The sequence below is a fragment of the Symphalangus syndactylus genome, chromosome 3 (assembly GCF_028878055.3).
Source record: "Symphalangus syndactylus isolate Jambi chromosome 3, NHGRI_mSymSyn1-v2.1_pri, whole genome shotgun sequence".
Classification (NCBI taxonomy): Eukaryota; Metazoa; Chordata; class Mammalia; order Primates; family Hylobatidae; genus Symphalangus; species Symphalangus syndactylus.
The window spans coordinates 56,753,284-56,769,574 of record NC_072425.2 but is presented as its reverse complement, the minus strand read 5'-3'; the positions used below and the strand labels follow the sequence as shown (position 1 = coordinate 56,769,574).

General features: G+C 45.7%; 1 protein-coding gene across 8 annotated transcripts in view; it reads left to right on the top strand.

Moving 5' to 3' along the window:
* DAPK1 (death associated protein kinase 1) overlaps positions 1-16,291 on the top strand; it is a 210,668-nt gene that overhangs the window by 130,025 nt on the left and 64,352 nt on the right. For all 8 annotated transcript variants that reach the window (XM_063636281.1, XM_063636279.1, XM_063636283.1 and 5 more), the window contains 7 exons: positions 11,706-11,844; positions 13,445-13,574; positions 13,741-13,789; positions 13,880-13,906; positions 14,394-14,546; positions 14,898-14,943; positions 16,060-16,149. In XM_063636281.1, the coding sequence (XP_063492351.1) occupies positions 11,706-11,844; positions 13,445-13,574; positions 13,741-13,789; positions 13,880-13,906; positions 14,394-14,546; positions 14,898-14,943; positions 16,060-16,149 (634 nt within the window). The remainder of the gene's footprint in view (positions 1-11,705; positions 11,845-13,444; positions 13,575-13,740; positions 13,790-13,879; positions 13,907-14,393; positions 14,547-14,897; positions 14,944-16,059; positions 16,150-16,291) is intronic.

Genomic DNA, 16,291 nt, shown 5'->3' with positions numbered 1-16,291 from the left:
CCACTCAGGTACAAACAGCCACTAAACATGACAGATGACCAATCTTGCCACTAAGCAGGGGAGTGTATGATAAAACATTGGTTCGTGTTTTCTACTTATTCGATTGGTAAAAGTTATAATACCAAGCAAGGGCCAGGTGCAGTGACTCCCACCTGTAATCCCAGCACTTTGGGAGGCCAAGGTGGGCGGATCACCTGAGGTCAGGAGTTTGAGATCAGCCTGACCAACGTGGTGAAACCTTGTCTCTACTAAACACAAAAAACTAGCTGGGCGTGGTGGTGCACCCCTGTAATCCCAGCTACTCGGGAGGCTGAGGCAGGAGAATCACTTGAACCCAGAAGGTGGAGGTTGCAATGAGCTGAGATCATACCACTGCACTCCAGCATGGGCAACAAGAGCAAAACTCTTGTCTCTTTAAAATACAACAACAACAACAACAAGCAAGTGAGGACGTGAAGCCAAAACAACTTCATGAACTGCTGCTGGAGGAATATAAGGTTATGCAGCCCAGCCTGCAACCGAGCATCACCTTGACCCAGAAATTCCAAACTGGGCTAGATAGCCTAGAGCCTAGAAAACCTGTCACATCCTCGGAGTAGTCAGGTGCACAGGGAATCATTGCCTTCTAGTTTGTGATAGTGAAAATTTGGAATGGATGTAAAGACCATTGCTTAGGGTAGACCTTCAGGTGAACATTAGGCTACAATGATGAGGATGCAAGAGATCGATAGCAATGGGTATTGCTGAGGTAGAATAGCAAATTGCAGATTGATGCATAGACTCTGACGTCATTTATGTTCTTAAAATGTACATAAAACAATGCCATATGGTGCATAGACTTCATATAAAAAGTTCCGGAGGGCTGTACACCATACTCGTGATAGTGCATGCTTTTGGGGAGGCAGGGAGGGGGAGGGCCAGTATTGGGGAGGAGGGGAGATGTTCAGAAGCAGCTGCAGTTTTATAGCTAGATGTTAAAATTTTTCTAAAGGTCAGTGTATTTTTAAGACACCAAGCCAAAATTCAATTCTTTCCAAACAGAACGGTGGCTGTAAAGAAACCTACCATCTTCCTCAGCAAGTTCAGACCCAGCAGGTTGGCCATGGGGAGGCGCCCACATGGAGAGGGGTGTCTGGGTGTGGTTGCCTCAGCCCAGGAGGTTGACCTTGCTCCTGAGGGTCCTCTCTCATCACATCTATGACCTCCATCCTGGCCTCAGGTCCCCTTGACACTCGCTTAAGCAGAAGAATGCTTTTTGCTTAATTTATTGTTTCACAGCTGGGACAACTGAAGAATTTTAAATAAGACTTTACTGAGAGCTGAGAATGACAGGAGGAAAATAGAGTCACAGTAAGTAGGTGGTGTTGCTTATAAATCGCAGGGTTCTTGTGCCAAGCTTGGAATGGCCAACACCTCCTCCCTGCTCAGCCTGGCCACCCACCCACTTTGCTTGCTCCCTCTCCCCTTGCCCCCGGCAGCTCTCAGGAATATCTAAACTCCACTGTGTCTAGACCCAAAGAAAAGATGCAGACAGAGTGTTCCCTCTCCCATGTAGCCGTGGCCCACCTTCCAGCTTACCTGTTTCCTGTCTAAGAGCCAACCTCTTCCCCAGATTTTTGGCCCCAGGAATGTCCCTCTGTTTCAGCAAAACCCTACTCTTCAACCACAGGAGTGCAGGCCTTATTCCGTCATTAGCCTGAGGTCCACATCAGAATCCCATGCTGTAAACCTAGGACCTGGGCAAGAGGCACTCACAGGAGCTTCAAGGGTTCCTCTCACCTATGGCTGTGAGGAGTTCAGGCCAAGGATTGCTGCAGGGAATACTGCACCGTTGCCATGTGCCAGATGCTCATATCCTAGCCATGTTCTCTTCATCAATCCCATTAGAAGCATAGGAACTAATATCCCATTTTCTGGACATGGAAACTGTGCCTCTGAAAGTAACTTAACCTCTCTGAGGACACAGCGCCCGATGCTAACCAGGCTACTGCCTGCAGTGCCTCTGAACCCTTGAGCCATGTTCTTCCCATAGGGGTTTGTTCTAGAGACCTTCAGGAGGCTCCTTCCTGCTTTCACACCACCTCCCTGGGTAAAAGGAAAGATCCCCTCCCCCATGAGCTTTGAGTGCCACGCATGCATGCTGTTCTATGAGAATCCATGCAGCTCCTTTTAAGTTGTTACTTGAACTTGAATTTGAGGTGAAAACAGACAGAACATATATTTTCAGATACAGCTTGCATTTTGAATTTAAAGAAGATAGGACTAATTCATAGGAGGGCTTAAGGTTAGGAACTTCATTGATATGATTCATTTAATTTGAGGGAAACAGAGCATAGAAGCAAAAAATGTCTCTGACCCCCTGAATCTATTTCCAACCTTAAATCCACTCCTGTTCGACAAATGCAGAAAGGAATGCCCCGTGTTCCTTCTTTCTCTTCCTGTGTCCCAGCTTCAGTTTTCATTCAGCAAAGTCCTCCAGCGACCCAAGGAACTGAAATTAGAATGTGAGAGGTGAGCGTGTGAACACCCTTCAAGGCTTCCCCTAAATTAACAGGAAAGAACATTCAACACAGTGGTGATGACGGAGCATTGACTGGTAGTTCTTGGTTTATTTAGAGGCAAAGCCAAGAGGTAGTTGGGGACCACCTCACTCCTTCACACTGTATACACCAGGATAGTTACAGTAAAGGAGGAATCATCTCAAAATGCTTGGGGAGTTACTTAAACCCCAAGGAGAGCACCAGATATATATTTCTCACCCACATTTTTCTGACCTGAATTAAAACATTTTTATAGCAGTACATGAATGAGCCCTTCCTTCACAGGGGAATCCAAATGCAAGGCTAAGAAAACACTTCAGTGGATTCTAATTATCTTCCCCTTTCCTTCTCTCTGTTTCCTGAATTGCTTTAGCCAACCTGTAATAATATTTTGCTTGCAGCTTGCGAGGAGTTATTACTTATTGTGGGTTGGATTGGATACTCCCCCACAAAAAATATGTTGAAGTCCTAACCTCCAGGACCTCAGAATGTGTGATCTTCTTTGGAAAGAGATCATTCTTCTCATTGGTTACATTCTTTGCAGATGTAACCAAGTTAAAATGAGGGCACTTGGGTGGGCCCTAATCCATATGACTGGTGTTCTCATAAAGGTGGAGTGTGGATGCAGACACAGACGTGTGTGGAGGGCAGCCTATAGGGAGAGATGCAGGGAAAGCGCCAGGTGCAGGCGGGGATGGGAGCACTCATCTACAAGCCCAGGAGCACAGAGATTGCTGGCAAAGCCCCAGAGGCTGGGAAGCAGCCAGAAGGGATTCCCCTCCAAGCTTTAGAGGGAGCACGGCTCTGTAGACACCTTGATTTTGGACTTGTAACCTGAAATTTCTGCCATTTTAAGCCACCCAATTTGTGCTACTTTGTTAGTGTGGCCCTGGCAAACTAATACACTACCTATATCTAACTCTTTTTTTATTGTTTTTTTAATATATTTTTTAAAATTTTATGTAGAGATGGGGTCTCACTGTGTTGCCCTGGGTGGTCTCAAACTTGGGGCCTCAAGCAACCCTGCCTTGGCCTCCCAAAGTGTTGGGTTTGCAGGTGTGAACCACCATGCCTGGGCCTAACTCCTTTAAAGTATACATTTAGGATCAAATAAAATTGGAAATTTCATTTCCTTCATCATAGTCAGTGTGACATTATATTTTCCAAAGATGGCTTCAGTGTTATCTGCTGTCCTACCCGTAGGGCCAAACACCTGAAATCAGGAACTGGATTCTAAATCCCCCTTCCCTTGGATCTGGATAGGCCCTTTCGATGCTGTTTGCCTTCTGAGGCAACATCCACCTGCTTGCTGGGACACTTGATGTGGAGCCCTGACCTGCCTGTGAATGGTCCACTTGTCTTGAGGCCAGTGTGCTATGAGGGAGCCCAAACTAGCCCCTATAGAGAGACCACCCAGAGACATGAGACTACAAGGAGAGAGGTGCCCAGACTGCCCCCCAGCTGTTCCAGTGCCCCTGCCGTTTCAGCATCAGCCTTTGTCTGATTACAACCCCATGACACACCCTAAGCCACAACTGCCCAGCCAACCCTTCCTGAATTCCCGACCCATAAGATAATTGTCATGATTAAAGCCTAACGTTCTGGGGAGATTTGTTACACAGCAATAGATAGCCGCAACAGTTAGCATGCTCTGTGCTTTGCATTGGTCACTTTCTTTTAATTTATAAAATGTATTACATTATTACTTCTGATTAAATAGTTTTATTATTTAAAGCAGACAGAAGACAACCACAAAATCTGGTAGCTTAACATAATAGGATTTATCTCTCACTCATTCAAAGTCTCATGCAGATAGGATAGGTTGATGACCTCCTCCAGGCAGTGACTCAGGGATCCACATTCCTTCTACCTAGTCTTTGCTGCCTCCTGGTCCTTCTTGGAGTCCTGTGCTGGGTCACCTGTGTTCTAGTGGCCAAAGAGAGAGATGAGAGTGTGGGTGGGGGATCACATCGGATGTTTTGGGACCCACATCGGAAATGGCACACATCATTTTGGTCCATATTCTACTAGCTATAAGTAGTCCTGGATTCAAGGAGCTGGGAAATGCCCCTTAGTTGTGGGCCTGCAAGAAACAGGGTAGTATGGTGGGAACACAGCCGAGGCTCTGCCACATCTGCACACAGATCAGAGGATCTTAAAATACCAGAGCTGGAAGGGCCTTGAGAAATGAGCTTATCTGCGTGTCATCTCTGCATCAGGATGAACAGAGTCTTGTTAAAATGCAGATTCTGGGGCCTCACTCAGGAAGTAGGTACTAGGAAATTACATTAAAAAGATTTCCCAAATTATTGTTGTGTGCACTAAGGTTAGAGAACCACTTAACCTGGTTACTCAGTCCTCTCATTGTACATAGAGCAAAGGTGAGGTCCAGATAGGTGATATGACCTCCTTACATCTCTTCCAGTCACCCACCCCTTGAGGCCAGAATTGGAGCTGGTGCCTCTGCCTCCCAGGGCTTTGGGACCTAGGAGCTAGGCCTCGAAGGTGTGCCCTGGGGGAGCATACTTGGTGCCTGATTTCTTCCACTCTGAAGAAACCTAACGTTTGCCTTGAAATGGGCCTCACGGGGTAATTAGTATGTAGACAGGGGTCCTCTGCAGCTTAGATGATAACCAGAGTGGATCCCAAATCAAGTCTTGTTATATTTTGGGCAATTCCTAGCAAAAGTCAGGAACCCTCCAGAATGTTTTAATTTAGAAAATGGAATCTTGCAATACCTTCTCCTGCATTATTAAAAGGCCCACTGTGTTTTTCATGTAGTGACATGTCCTAAATACCTTCTGTCATGGCCAACTTTTAGGGAGGCTTTGGTGGTAGTAAAAGACACGTTGGGAAGAGAAAGAACCGTGGTATTTTCCAGCTCTCTTGGTGAAAACAGCAAATGTTCATTAGTATTCATTTCACACGATTTCCCTGATAAAGCCGTGATTTAAAACACTGACTCAAAGGCCTAATAAAGGAGGTTAACTTGCTTTCTAAATCTGCTGCACAGACTGCTCATCTCTCCTTCCGTCAGCCTCCCTTTTCCTAAGCACATTGTAGAATTTGGAACAAAGAGAAAAAGCGCAAGGTTTTTTGACAGATTCCCTTGTTAACCAGATTCTGCTGTTCAGCAACATTGTGAGCATTTGAGTTCTGGTTCTCAGCATGCATGTGAAAAATCCTCAAGTCATTTTCTACCTTCAGAGATTTGGGGGCCAAACAGGGAATAAATCACCAAACAATGCTTATCGTGCTCCCGAATATTTGCTGAAATCATTTAGTTTCAATAATTTTGATTAATTACCTAAGATTTTATAAGCAGAGTTCATGGCAAAAACATCTGCCTTCATGAATTGGCATGAAGGAGGATGAGTGTATATGTAGAAACGAAGGAAGATGAGTATATATGTAGACATGAAGGAGGATGAGTATATATGTAGGGATGGAGGAGGATGAGTATATATGTAGGGATAAAGGAGGATCAGTATATATAGGAGTGAAGGGTGATCAGTATATATGTAGGAATGAAGGAGGATGAGTACATATGTAGAAATGAAGGAAGATGAGTATACATGTAGGGACAAGAAGGATGAGTACATATGTAGGGATGAAGGAGGATGAGTGCATATGTAGAAATGAAGGAAGATGGGTATACATGTAGGGATGAAGGAGGATGAGTGTGTATGTAAGGATGAAGGAGGATGAGTATATATATATAGGAATGAAGGGTGATCAGTATATGTGTAGGGACGAAGGAAGATGACCATATATGTAGAAATGAAGGAAGATGAGTATACATGTAGGGATGAAGGAGGATGAGTATATATATAGGGATGAAGGAGGATGAATACCTATGTAGAAATGAAGGAAGATGAGTACCTATATAGAAATGAAGGAAGATGAGTATACATGTAGAGATGAAGGAGGATGAGTATATATGTGGGGAAGAGGGAGGATGAGTATATATGTAGATATGAAGGAGAATCAGTATATATGTAGGGATGAAGGAGGTTGAGTACATATGTAGGTATGAAGGATGATGAGTACATATGTAGAAATGAAGGAAGATGAGTATACATGTAGGGATGAAGGAGGATGAGTATATATATATATGTATAAATGAAGGGTGATCAGTATATACGTAGGGATGAAGGAGGATGAGTGCATATGTAGAAATCAAGGGAGATGAGTATACATTAGGGATGAGAAGGATGAGTATATATGTAGGGATGAAGGAGGGTGAGTATATATGTAAGATGAAGATGAATATATATGTAGGAATGAAGGAGGATGAGTACTTAGGTAGAACTAAAGATTCGTATACATGTAGGGATGAAGGAGGATGAGTATATATGTAGGGATGAAGGGTGATCAGTATATATGTAGGGATGAAGGCGATTGAGTACATATGTAGGGATGAAGGAATATGAGTACATATGTAGAAATGAAGGAAATGTAGGGATGAAGTATGTAGGGATGAAAGGGGATGGGTATGTAGGGATGAAAGGGGATGTGTACATATGTAGATATGAAGGAAGATGAGTATATGTGTGTATGGGTGAGGGGGGATGGAGTGAATACATAGAGCCTCTGGGCATCAGTTTATAAGTCCTGACCTAGTGGGTTAGGGGCTCTCCTAACCTTTCTAATGTCTAACTGAAGGACTTGGCTGCCTGGACAAGCCATGACATGGACTGCTTCATAACTAGTTGAGATTTGAACAGGGACTTGTGAGAAGGGTCAATGATGAAAACTAAGAGGATCAACTAGTGCTCTCCTTCTCCCAGTCTTGATCAGGCACTACCACTTTGCAGTCCTGGTCCCTAACTCTTGGGGTTCCAGGGTTATTCATTGTCCTTACTCCTGTGTAGTTGAGTTTCTGAGGATACAGATACTGAATAAGGCACGAGATGACCAGGCCAGAGAAGGGCAAGCCTAATTTCCATTGGCTGAGCCTAGTAAACAAGCCCAGTTCAAGATGGTGCATGTTCCAGCCTTCTATGGCTATGTAAAAAACTACCCCAGACCCAGTGGGATGCAGATTGGGTTCCCTGGGAAGCAGACTCTGAGATGGAGAAGAGTGTGCATGGTGTTTATTAAGAACTGTACTTAGGATCAAGATTTGGAGAGGAGGAGAAGGGAGCACGAATGGGTTTAGTGGCAGCCCCAGTTGGCCAACAGGGAGTTCTGGGGCCAGAATGACCCTTGAGAGTTGCCCCAGGTTGGGCTGAGATGACCTAGTCTTTATATCAGGGGTCAGCAAGTTATGGCCTCTAGGCCAAACCCAGGTTGCCACCTATTTTGTAACTAAAGTTTTATTGGAACACAGCCACACCCATCATGTACATGTCATCTGTGGCTGCTTTCATGATACATTAGCAGAGCTGAGTAGTTGGGACAGACTGCAAGGCTGGCAAAGCCTAAAATATCTAGGATCTGCCCTTGGTAGAAGTTTGGCAGGCCCTGTTATGTTCCCTCATTGATCAGTCACTGAATGGACATTCTCTGACCTCTGTGGCCTCTGCCGGGCTGGTGGGTCCCCTTCTAAGGTGCCTTCCTTGCTCAAGGCTCCTTGGCCTTGTTCTCCAAGGACATCTCTTCTTCCTGGGTTTCTCCACATGGCACAGTGGTTTGGCATCATCATACTTCTTGCGTCTTACCTGAGGGCTTCAGGAGGTGGGACCTGGAGGCCCCCAGTCCATGAAAAGCTGCAGCAGAGTTGGCAAAATCACTTGTGCCATTGGTCAGAGTGGTCACGGGGCCTGCCCACATTCAAGAGGTAGAGCCACAGATGCTGCCCACTGCCTGAGGGAGGATGGCACGATCACGGTGCAGAAGAGCATGAGGATGAGATGCTGTCAGACCGTCTTTGGAAAAATGTGGAATGCCATGGCAGGCCAGGTGGCTGCTTGGCAGTGCCGTGTCAATCCCAGCTCACCCAGGTCACCGCTCCAGTGCCCCTCCCTCCCCAACTCCACCCACCGTCCCTGACATCACGTGGGGAGTTTGAGACGGCCATGGTGGGAATGTGACACCTCGGGAATGGGCTCTGCCCACCCCAACCCCAAAGAGCCTGCTGTTAAACCCTCACCAGCACACCCCTGCTGCCATGGGAGGACTTCTGGTTTGAAGCCACATGGGAAGAAAGATAGCAGCATTTATTGAGCACTAAGGGTCTTTACATGTCCTGGAACCTCAGGACGACTCCGTAAGCTATGATGTTACCCTTTATTTTATAGAAGGGGAGTCAGAGGCTCAGCAAGGTTGGAGGTCCTGGCAGGATTTGAACCACGGTCCCCTCGTTTTTGCCATCCTGCCTCACAGAAGACGGAGCCAGCAGGAGAAGGAGATCGTGGATCCGAAGAAAGCTTAGGTTGTCAGGGAGGGAGAGAAACCTGGCCAGAGAACAGCGGCAAAGCCTAAGGCCGGGGCAGCATGGGGTTGCCAGAAGGCTGGACAGTGGAGCCCCTGGAAAGGACTCAGGGCCAGCAGGCTGCGCCGGCTGTGTGGGTCCTGGAAGATTCACCCCAACCAGGCAGCCAAACTCCAGACGTTTCTCATTGTCTGAAAAATGCATCTCTGTACTCTATGACAACACAAGCAGAGTGCGAGTGAGGTGGGGTCGGGAGGCCCTGAAGAGGGCCACGGAGAGAAAGCCGGCAGCTGGGCACCACATTCACAGCAGAAGTTTCACTTCCTTCCCCTTACCTTCCTCCTGGGAAGCACAGTGGTTAGGCTCAACCATTGGACCAGTTTAAGGAGGAGGAGCGGGCAGGAAGGGGCTTTCATATTGGATCCTGTAGGAAGCAGTGGTATGCTACAGGGGTGACAGTGGCCTTCTTTATAACAATACTCGTTCCCGCAAGCTGGACCTTACCCATGTGCCAGCCTTGCCAGTTACACATGTCTATTACCTTTCATCCTCATAACCTTCAAGGGAAGAGGTCTTATGACTCCTCTTTGGGGAAATGAGGCTCAAAAGAAGGGATAACCTTCCGGGTTTCAGGGTGAGCGCATGGCAGAAGTTAAGACTTGGACTGGATGCGGGCACTTGACTTCTCCACACCACGTGGCCGCGGTGCCTGAGTCAGCCCCAGTGGTGCGGGGTGCCCCAGAGAGCACAGAAGCCAGGGCTGGAGACCCAGGTGTGATGGGAGAGCTTTCTTTGGGTGGGGTTGGTTCACAATCTCCCACTTTTTCTTTTTCCCCCCCATAGTTGAAGGATTTTCTCTCCCCCTGTTGTTTGTTTTAAGAATAAGATGCAAAAATGAGAAGTGGGAGGCCTTGCCTTGTTCCATGGGGAGACAGTGTGGGGGCTGTGAGGCCAAGGGCACCTGGGAGGGGAGAGGGTGGGGGCAGACTGCATCTCCCAAGAGAGGGTGGGGAGTGCAGGGAGGGGTCAGGAGGAGAGCAAGGCCACTCCTGAGGCAGGGTCCATGCAGGACACCTTTCGCTTGGACTCCTCGGCATCCTGACTGGGCCCAGGCCCTGCTGTGTCCCCTGGAGGATAGGGGAGGCCTGTAGACTGTTCACAGGAGGGTGTGGCTACCTCTGCCAGGCCCCTGGGGGTAGGAGAGTCACTCCACCATCCCCATAAACCAGTGGGAGGCCCTGCAGCAGGAGCGTGGAATTAAGACGTGGGAAAATGGTCTCAGTTTTTCAGGTACTTGTTAAAAATGCTGAGTTTTCTGGTCACCATTCTTGGAAGCCCTCACACAGCAGATTGAAAGTGAAGCTCAGAATCTTCATTTTTAAAGCATCCTCAAACAATTCTGATGCCCATGGACTCTAGACCATGCTAAGGAAAACACTGACCCGGAGGGTGAAGGCGTGTGGGATCTGAAACTTCTAAGAAAACAGCTTTTTTGTCATTCTTATCTGATCTTATGAGCACCAATTTTCTTACTCTGAATGGATGTAGATGCGGAAGGTGTAATGTTTAGGGAGCGCTCTTGCCCTAAGAAAGATAATGAATACAGCAGTTTGTGCATAATTGCACTTAATTATTATGTTGTGAATGTATGGTTAAACTTGATAAAGATTAACTTCTAAAAACTCTTATTAAAACTTCCCTGTTATTTGCCATTCATCGCTACCGTGGAGTTTTTAGGGGAGCTTGTTCGTCCATCCACCTGATAAAGTTTTGAATGCTTGCTGTGTGCCTGGCTCTGTGCGGGCAGTGGGGCATACAGCAGTAGCCATCAGCTGGGGTGGGAGGTGCTGACCACTCCCCTCCACCCACTTACAGTCTGGACAGAGAAACAAACTAAAAAAATCCACAACCAACCACATACATTTTGCTTTTTTTGTAAATGTATTCTTTTTTTTTTGAGACAGTCTTGCTCTGTCACCAGGCTGAAGGGCAGTGGCGCAATCTCGGCTCACTGCCACCTCTGTCTCCCAGGTTCAAGCGATTCTCCTGCCTCAGTCTCCTGAGTAGCTGAGACTACAGGCACACGTCACCATGCGCAGTTAATTTTTTTTTTGTATTTTTAGTAGAGACGGGGTTTCTCCACGTTGGCCAGGATGGTCTCAATCTCTTGACCCTGTGATCCGCCCGCCTCGGCCTCCCAAAGTGCTGGGATTACAAGTGTGAGCCATCACGCCCGGGCTACTAAATGTGATTTTTATAAATGTGTTAGTATTTACATACAAACCAATACTAAACAAGAAAGGAAAAATCCCTTATCAGACTGTATATTGTGAATTTGAGTTTTAAAGAATTAATTAAACATGCAGGTTATGAACTTTTCAGATACTCTCTAATTGAAATAAGAAGATATGCACTATAAATTCTGTACAAAGCTGGCTTGCAGATTTTTTCTCGTCATTAGAGTTAAGACATCACCTCTAAATATGTTTAATTAAAATGTTTTAAAGATACACTGATATTTTCTTCACAATGTTTCATCTCTGCGCCTCCTCTCATTTGTGAACACGGGACCTTAGGAAAATGGTTCCCAAGTGCTTTCAAGCACAAATGTGTCTGAATGCAGAATTGTCAACAACCTGCACAGAGAATTCTGACTCCATGCTTGGCGGTTTCAGCATAGTCTTTATGCTGTTTTCTTGTCTGAAGTCTGAGCGCACCAATAGTCTATAAGAGAAGGAATCAATATGAAACAGAATTGTTACCAATAACCTCTGCTTCCGGGTTCTCAGCGTTGCAGGTGGCGAGCTGTTTGACTTCTTAGCTGAAAAGGAATCTTTAACTGAAGAGGAAGCAACTGAATTTCTCAAACAAATTCTTAATGGTGTTTACTACCTGCACTCCCTTCAAATCGCCCACTTTGATCTTAAGGTACGTTTCAAAGTGTAAGCCAGATAGAAGCTTGTGCAGATCACAGCCTTGGTGGTTCCTCTGCTAAGAAAAATTGAGGCATCTGAAAGAGTTACATTATTTTTCCTGTACCAGTTTAACAAACAGAATTATCAATATAAATCGGCAAGCATAGAGTACATGCCTCCCACTGGGATGGCTAACCTTTTTGTGGGATAGAGGCTTAACGATAATTGATTACATTCTGGAATTCTTTTTTTTTTTTTTTTTTTTTGAGACAGAGTCTCGCTCTGTCGCCCAGGCTGGAGTGCAGTGGCACGATCTCTGCTCACTGCAAGCTCCGCCTCCCGGGTTCACGCCATTCTCCTGCCTCAGCCTCCCGAGTAGCTGGGACTATAGGTGCCCGCCACCATGCCCGGCGAATTTTTTGTATTTTTCATAGAGACGGGGTTTCACTGTGTTAGCGAGGATGGTCTTGATCTCCTGACCTCGTGATCCGCCTGCCTCGGCCTCCCAAAATGCTGGGATTACAGACGTGAGCTGCCGTGCCTGGCCACATTCTGGAATTCTTGGTAACGAATACAAGGGGTCTTAGGAGCCAGGTTTTTTAGTAAGGGGGCTGCTCTTGGCTACTGGGACATTAGCCAGCAGCCAGTGACTGGCACCGGTTCCTTCTGTGGCTCTGGGCATGTTAAGATAGAAAATGTGTTGAGTGATGCAAAGGCTTATGGCCTGACTCTGCCACCAATAATCAAGCAAACCAAACTCAGATTGGCTAGTTGGGGCATTTGCCTGGCTGGATGCAGGACGCTGTTGGAGATGAAAGGGCATGTAAGCCGTCCTCCCAGCCATGACAGAGGTGTAGTCTCTTTGGGAAGGGAAGACACAACAGGAGCAATAGGAAGGGGCAATGGTGGGAGGTTCCAGTTCAAGGCAGCGAGAAGTGGTCTGGTAAAGCAGCGTGTGCTCCATCCGAGTAGTTGATTCAGACCAGTAGAGCTGGGATAGGATTTCAGAGGAGGGAGGATTTTCCCCATTCTTTTGTAGCAGAGCTGTCAATGTCCCATTCATGTCCCCCCTGGCCCCACAAACAACGTGCAAAGGCACACACTCATATACAGCCTAACAGAGGGCTTGCTGCAAATACCTGTGACTCTTCCTGGCATCTTGTTTCTGGCCCTGGGAGCTGGAAATGCAAAATAAAAATTTCCACAGAAGCAGCTGTCAGCCATGGAGGATGGAGAGATGGTGGATAAAGACCCCAGCTCCCTCATGCTACAATTGGAATAACGCTGAGTTCTTTTCCTCTCCCATTCCCCCAGTTACCCCCACCTTGATAGGAACCTCATAGCAGCTTCCTTCTGTTTCCTGTATCTGCTTCCCCTACCAAGTGTTTCCTGGTGTCCCCTCCCACATAACCCACTTGCATCCGAATCCTTGTCTCAGGCCTGCTTCAGGGAGAACCTAGAGCAAGACATGTGTTTTCCTCCTGTTCTCTTCCAACCACCCTTTCTTCCCTAATTTTCGGCCTTTTTTTTTTTTGAAGAGAAGAACTGTTCTGCCATCTTGTCCTCAGCATAACATATCATAGCTTTTTATTTATCTCTCTCTTTTTTTCAAGCCTGAGAACATAATGCTTTTGGATAGAAATGTCCCCAAACCTCGGATCAAGATCATTGACTTTGGGTTGGCCCATAAAATTGACTTTGGAAATGAATTTAAAAACATATTTGGGACTCCAGAGTTCGTCGGTAAGTTTCTTTGCTCCTGTGGTCATTTACATCTCATAAACATTATTCTGGCAAACCTCCCCTGCTGGAAGATTCTTTCCCTGGTACATGTTCCTGGTTGTTGCATGAAGATAGAATCGGTTAGTTTGCTTCCTCCCAAGCTAAATGAGTGTTTGTTTCCTCTTAGCTCCTGAGATAGTCAACTATGAACCTCTTGGTCTTGAGGCAGATATGTGGTAAGGAGTATGTCCTTGGTGTTGTTTGCTTTCTGATTTATTTGACTATTCTTCTGACATGTTTTTTTGTTTGTTTTGTTTTGTTTTTAGGAGTATCGGGGTAATAACCTACATCCTGTAAGTACCAGAATTCAAAACTCATACTCTCTTCTCTTCTATGAGACCATAGGTTTAATTAACCGTTAAATGTGCTGGGTTGATCTCTTCAGCTTATGCATGCTTTTGATGTAAACATATTCATTTTACACCCCCAAAACATGTTTAGTTTATACTAATTAAACATGTTCTCCTAATTCGAAATGAGTCATCAGAAACTGTAGCATAATCACTGAAGGAAAGCATAGCTGTCCATCACTGCTGAGAAAACAGGTTTCCTTTAAACTACCAGACGCTGTTCCAAATTAACTTGTTAAGTGAATGCTTTTGCCTGAAGCTGAAGCATTTGCTCCTGACAGTTAAAGCCCTATGAAATATAATCAAACTCTAAAGTGACTATTCGAGCACCAGATTATAATCTTATTCCACACTCCAGATGTTATAGGAGCAAAATAACAACACCAAGGGGTCATCATTAATGTTCTGTGCCCAACTTTATTTTTAACAGCCTAAGTGGGGCCTCCCCATTTCTTGGAGACACTAAGCAAGAAACGTTAGCAAATGTATCCGCTGTCAACTACGAATTTGAGGACGAATACTTCAGTAATACCAGTGCCCTAGCCAAAGATTTCATAAGAAGACTTCTGGTCAAGGATCCAAAGTGAGTGTCCATGTTCCTGAAAGGTGCTTGGCCACGGCCTCAGCCAGCCCAGAGCCTGTGTCTGTTCCATGCATAGGGCCACGTTTCTCAGACCCTGCTTGCTTCATCTGCCAGAGGGCAGCATGCCATGTGAAACGCTTCAGAAAATGCAAGCAGGGCCCTCTGCCCCCACTCAGTCAGTCCCTGCAGGCACAGTGAAATAATCACAAAAAGACTGATGTTGTTTTTGGCTTTCTTCCCTGAACTGCATTTTCCAGAGTGTCTGCTTGGCAGGCCCAGCCAGCATGAAAACAACCTTAGTATTTGCTGCTATGGTCACAGCATTTTTTTCTTTCTCCCCCTCCCCTCAAGGAAGAGAATGACAATTCAAGATAGTTTGCAGCATCCCTGGATCAAGGTGAGTTGCATATTACGAAACTGTTTAGATCACTTTCTATGTGATTGGTTTGGGCACCCTGGTATTCATGTGTCATAGAGTACTGCTAACCACACGTCACACCTGGAGTGTTAAGTTTGCTATTTGCATCATATTTTAAGAAAAGCTGACAGGTTAGACTGTATCCTAATGATCCCAGAGGTGGGGAGAGAGGAATAAGCCAGCACAGAGCAGGATTGTAAAAGGTCAAGCCCACTCGACAAGTATGTTTGAAGTGACCTGTGAGGTGTTGGCCCAAACAGTATATTTAAAATTTTATGTTGATTCCAGCATGTAAATATCAATCAAATCTGGATTTCCAGCTTCTCTTGGGAAATCTGAAGATCTGCTGACACTGAGCCCTCATTCCATGTGGCCTCGGGAAGTGGCACAGGTGCCTTGGTGCTGGGGAACCGGGCCCCCTGGAACATTACACCTTTACATTACCTGCCTGGCCTGGTTGACATTTGGATTAAAGTATCTTCAATCCAGGGCAGAAAGGGCTAAGGGTGGGAAAGTATGATAGTTACAGAATAAAATCATGAAACAGAGAAGTGAACATCACAGAATCAGGCTCTGGGGGCAAATAGCTTTGCTGTGCAAGTTCCCAGTGGTTACCTGGGTTCTCCTAGCCAGCTATGGTGTCTCCTCCTCCCAGAGGTGGAGGACAAAAGCTAAATACATCTACTGAAAAAGATACAATACAAGGAATTCTCCTGCTATAGGCCAAACTAACTTTGCTGACCTCTGAGATCCCTCTCAACTCTACATTACTTGAAGATACCCAAGTTCGAATGCCTCATAACATAGCCTCACCATGAATATTACCATTCCCAAACTATCAGTGTGGAAAGTCGTGATTTAGTTTGACCCCAAGCTCTACTTCTCCCCAGTGTTCATGGATGATATGAAACCCTCAGAAGAGTGAGCCCGCTAAGACTAGGTGCCTAGGTATTCCATGTTATCCCAACTTCTTATGCTAATTTAATAAGGTGAATGTGTAAGCATCCTGAATAAGGAGATGTTTCAAGAAATTGTCATATAACACATTTTCGTAATTTGAGATCTTTAATTTTTTTTCTTGGATTTTTATTTTAGCCTAAAGATACACAACAGGCACTTAGTAGAAAAGCATCAGCAGTAAACATGGAGAAATTCAAGAAGTTTGCAGCCCGGAAAAAATGGAAAGTAAGATTGTTTGTTGTGGAGGGATTAACAAATTCTGTTGCCTGTGTAGAGCAGTGTGTGGTCAGGGTCCGTCTCCTCTGATACTGATAAAATGGAAAATACATCCTTTCCTCTTTTTAATCCACCCTGTAGTCTTCTGCAC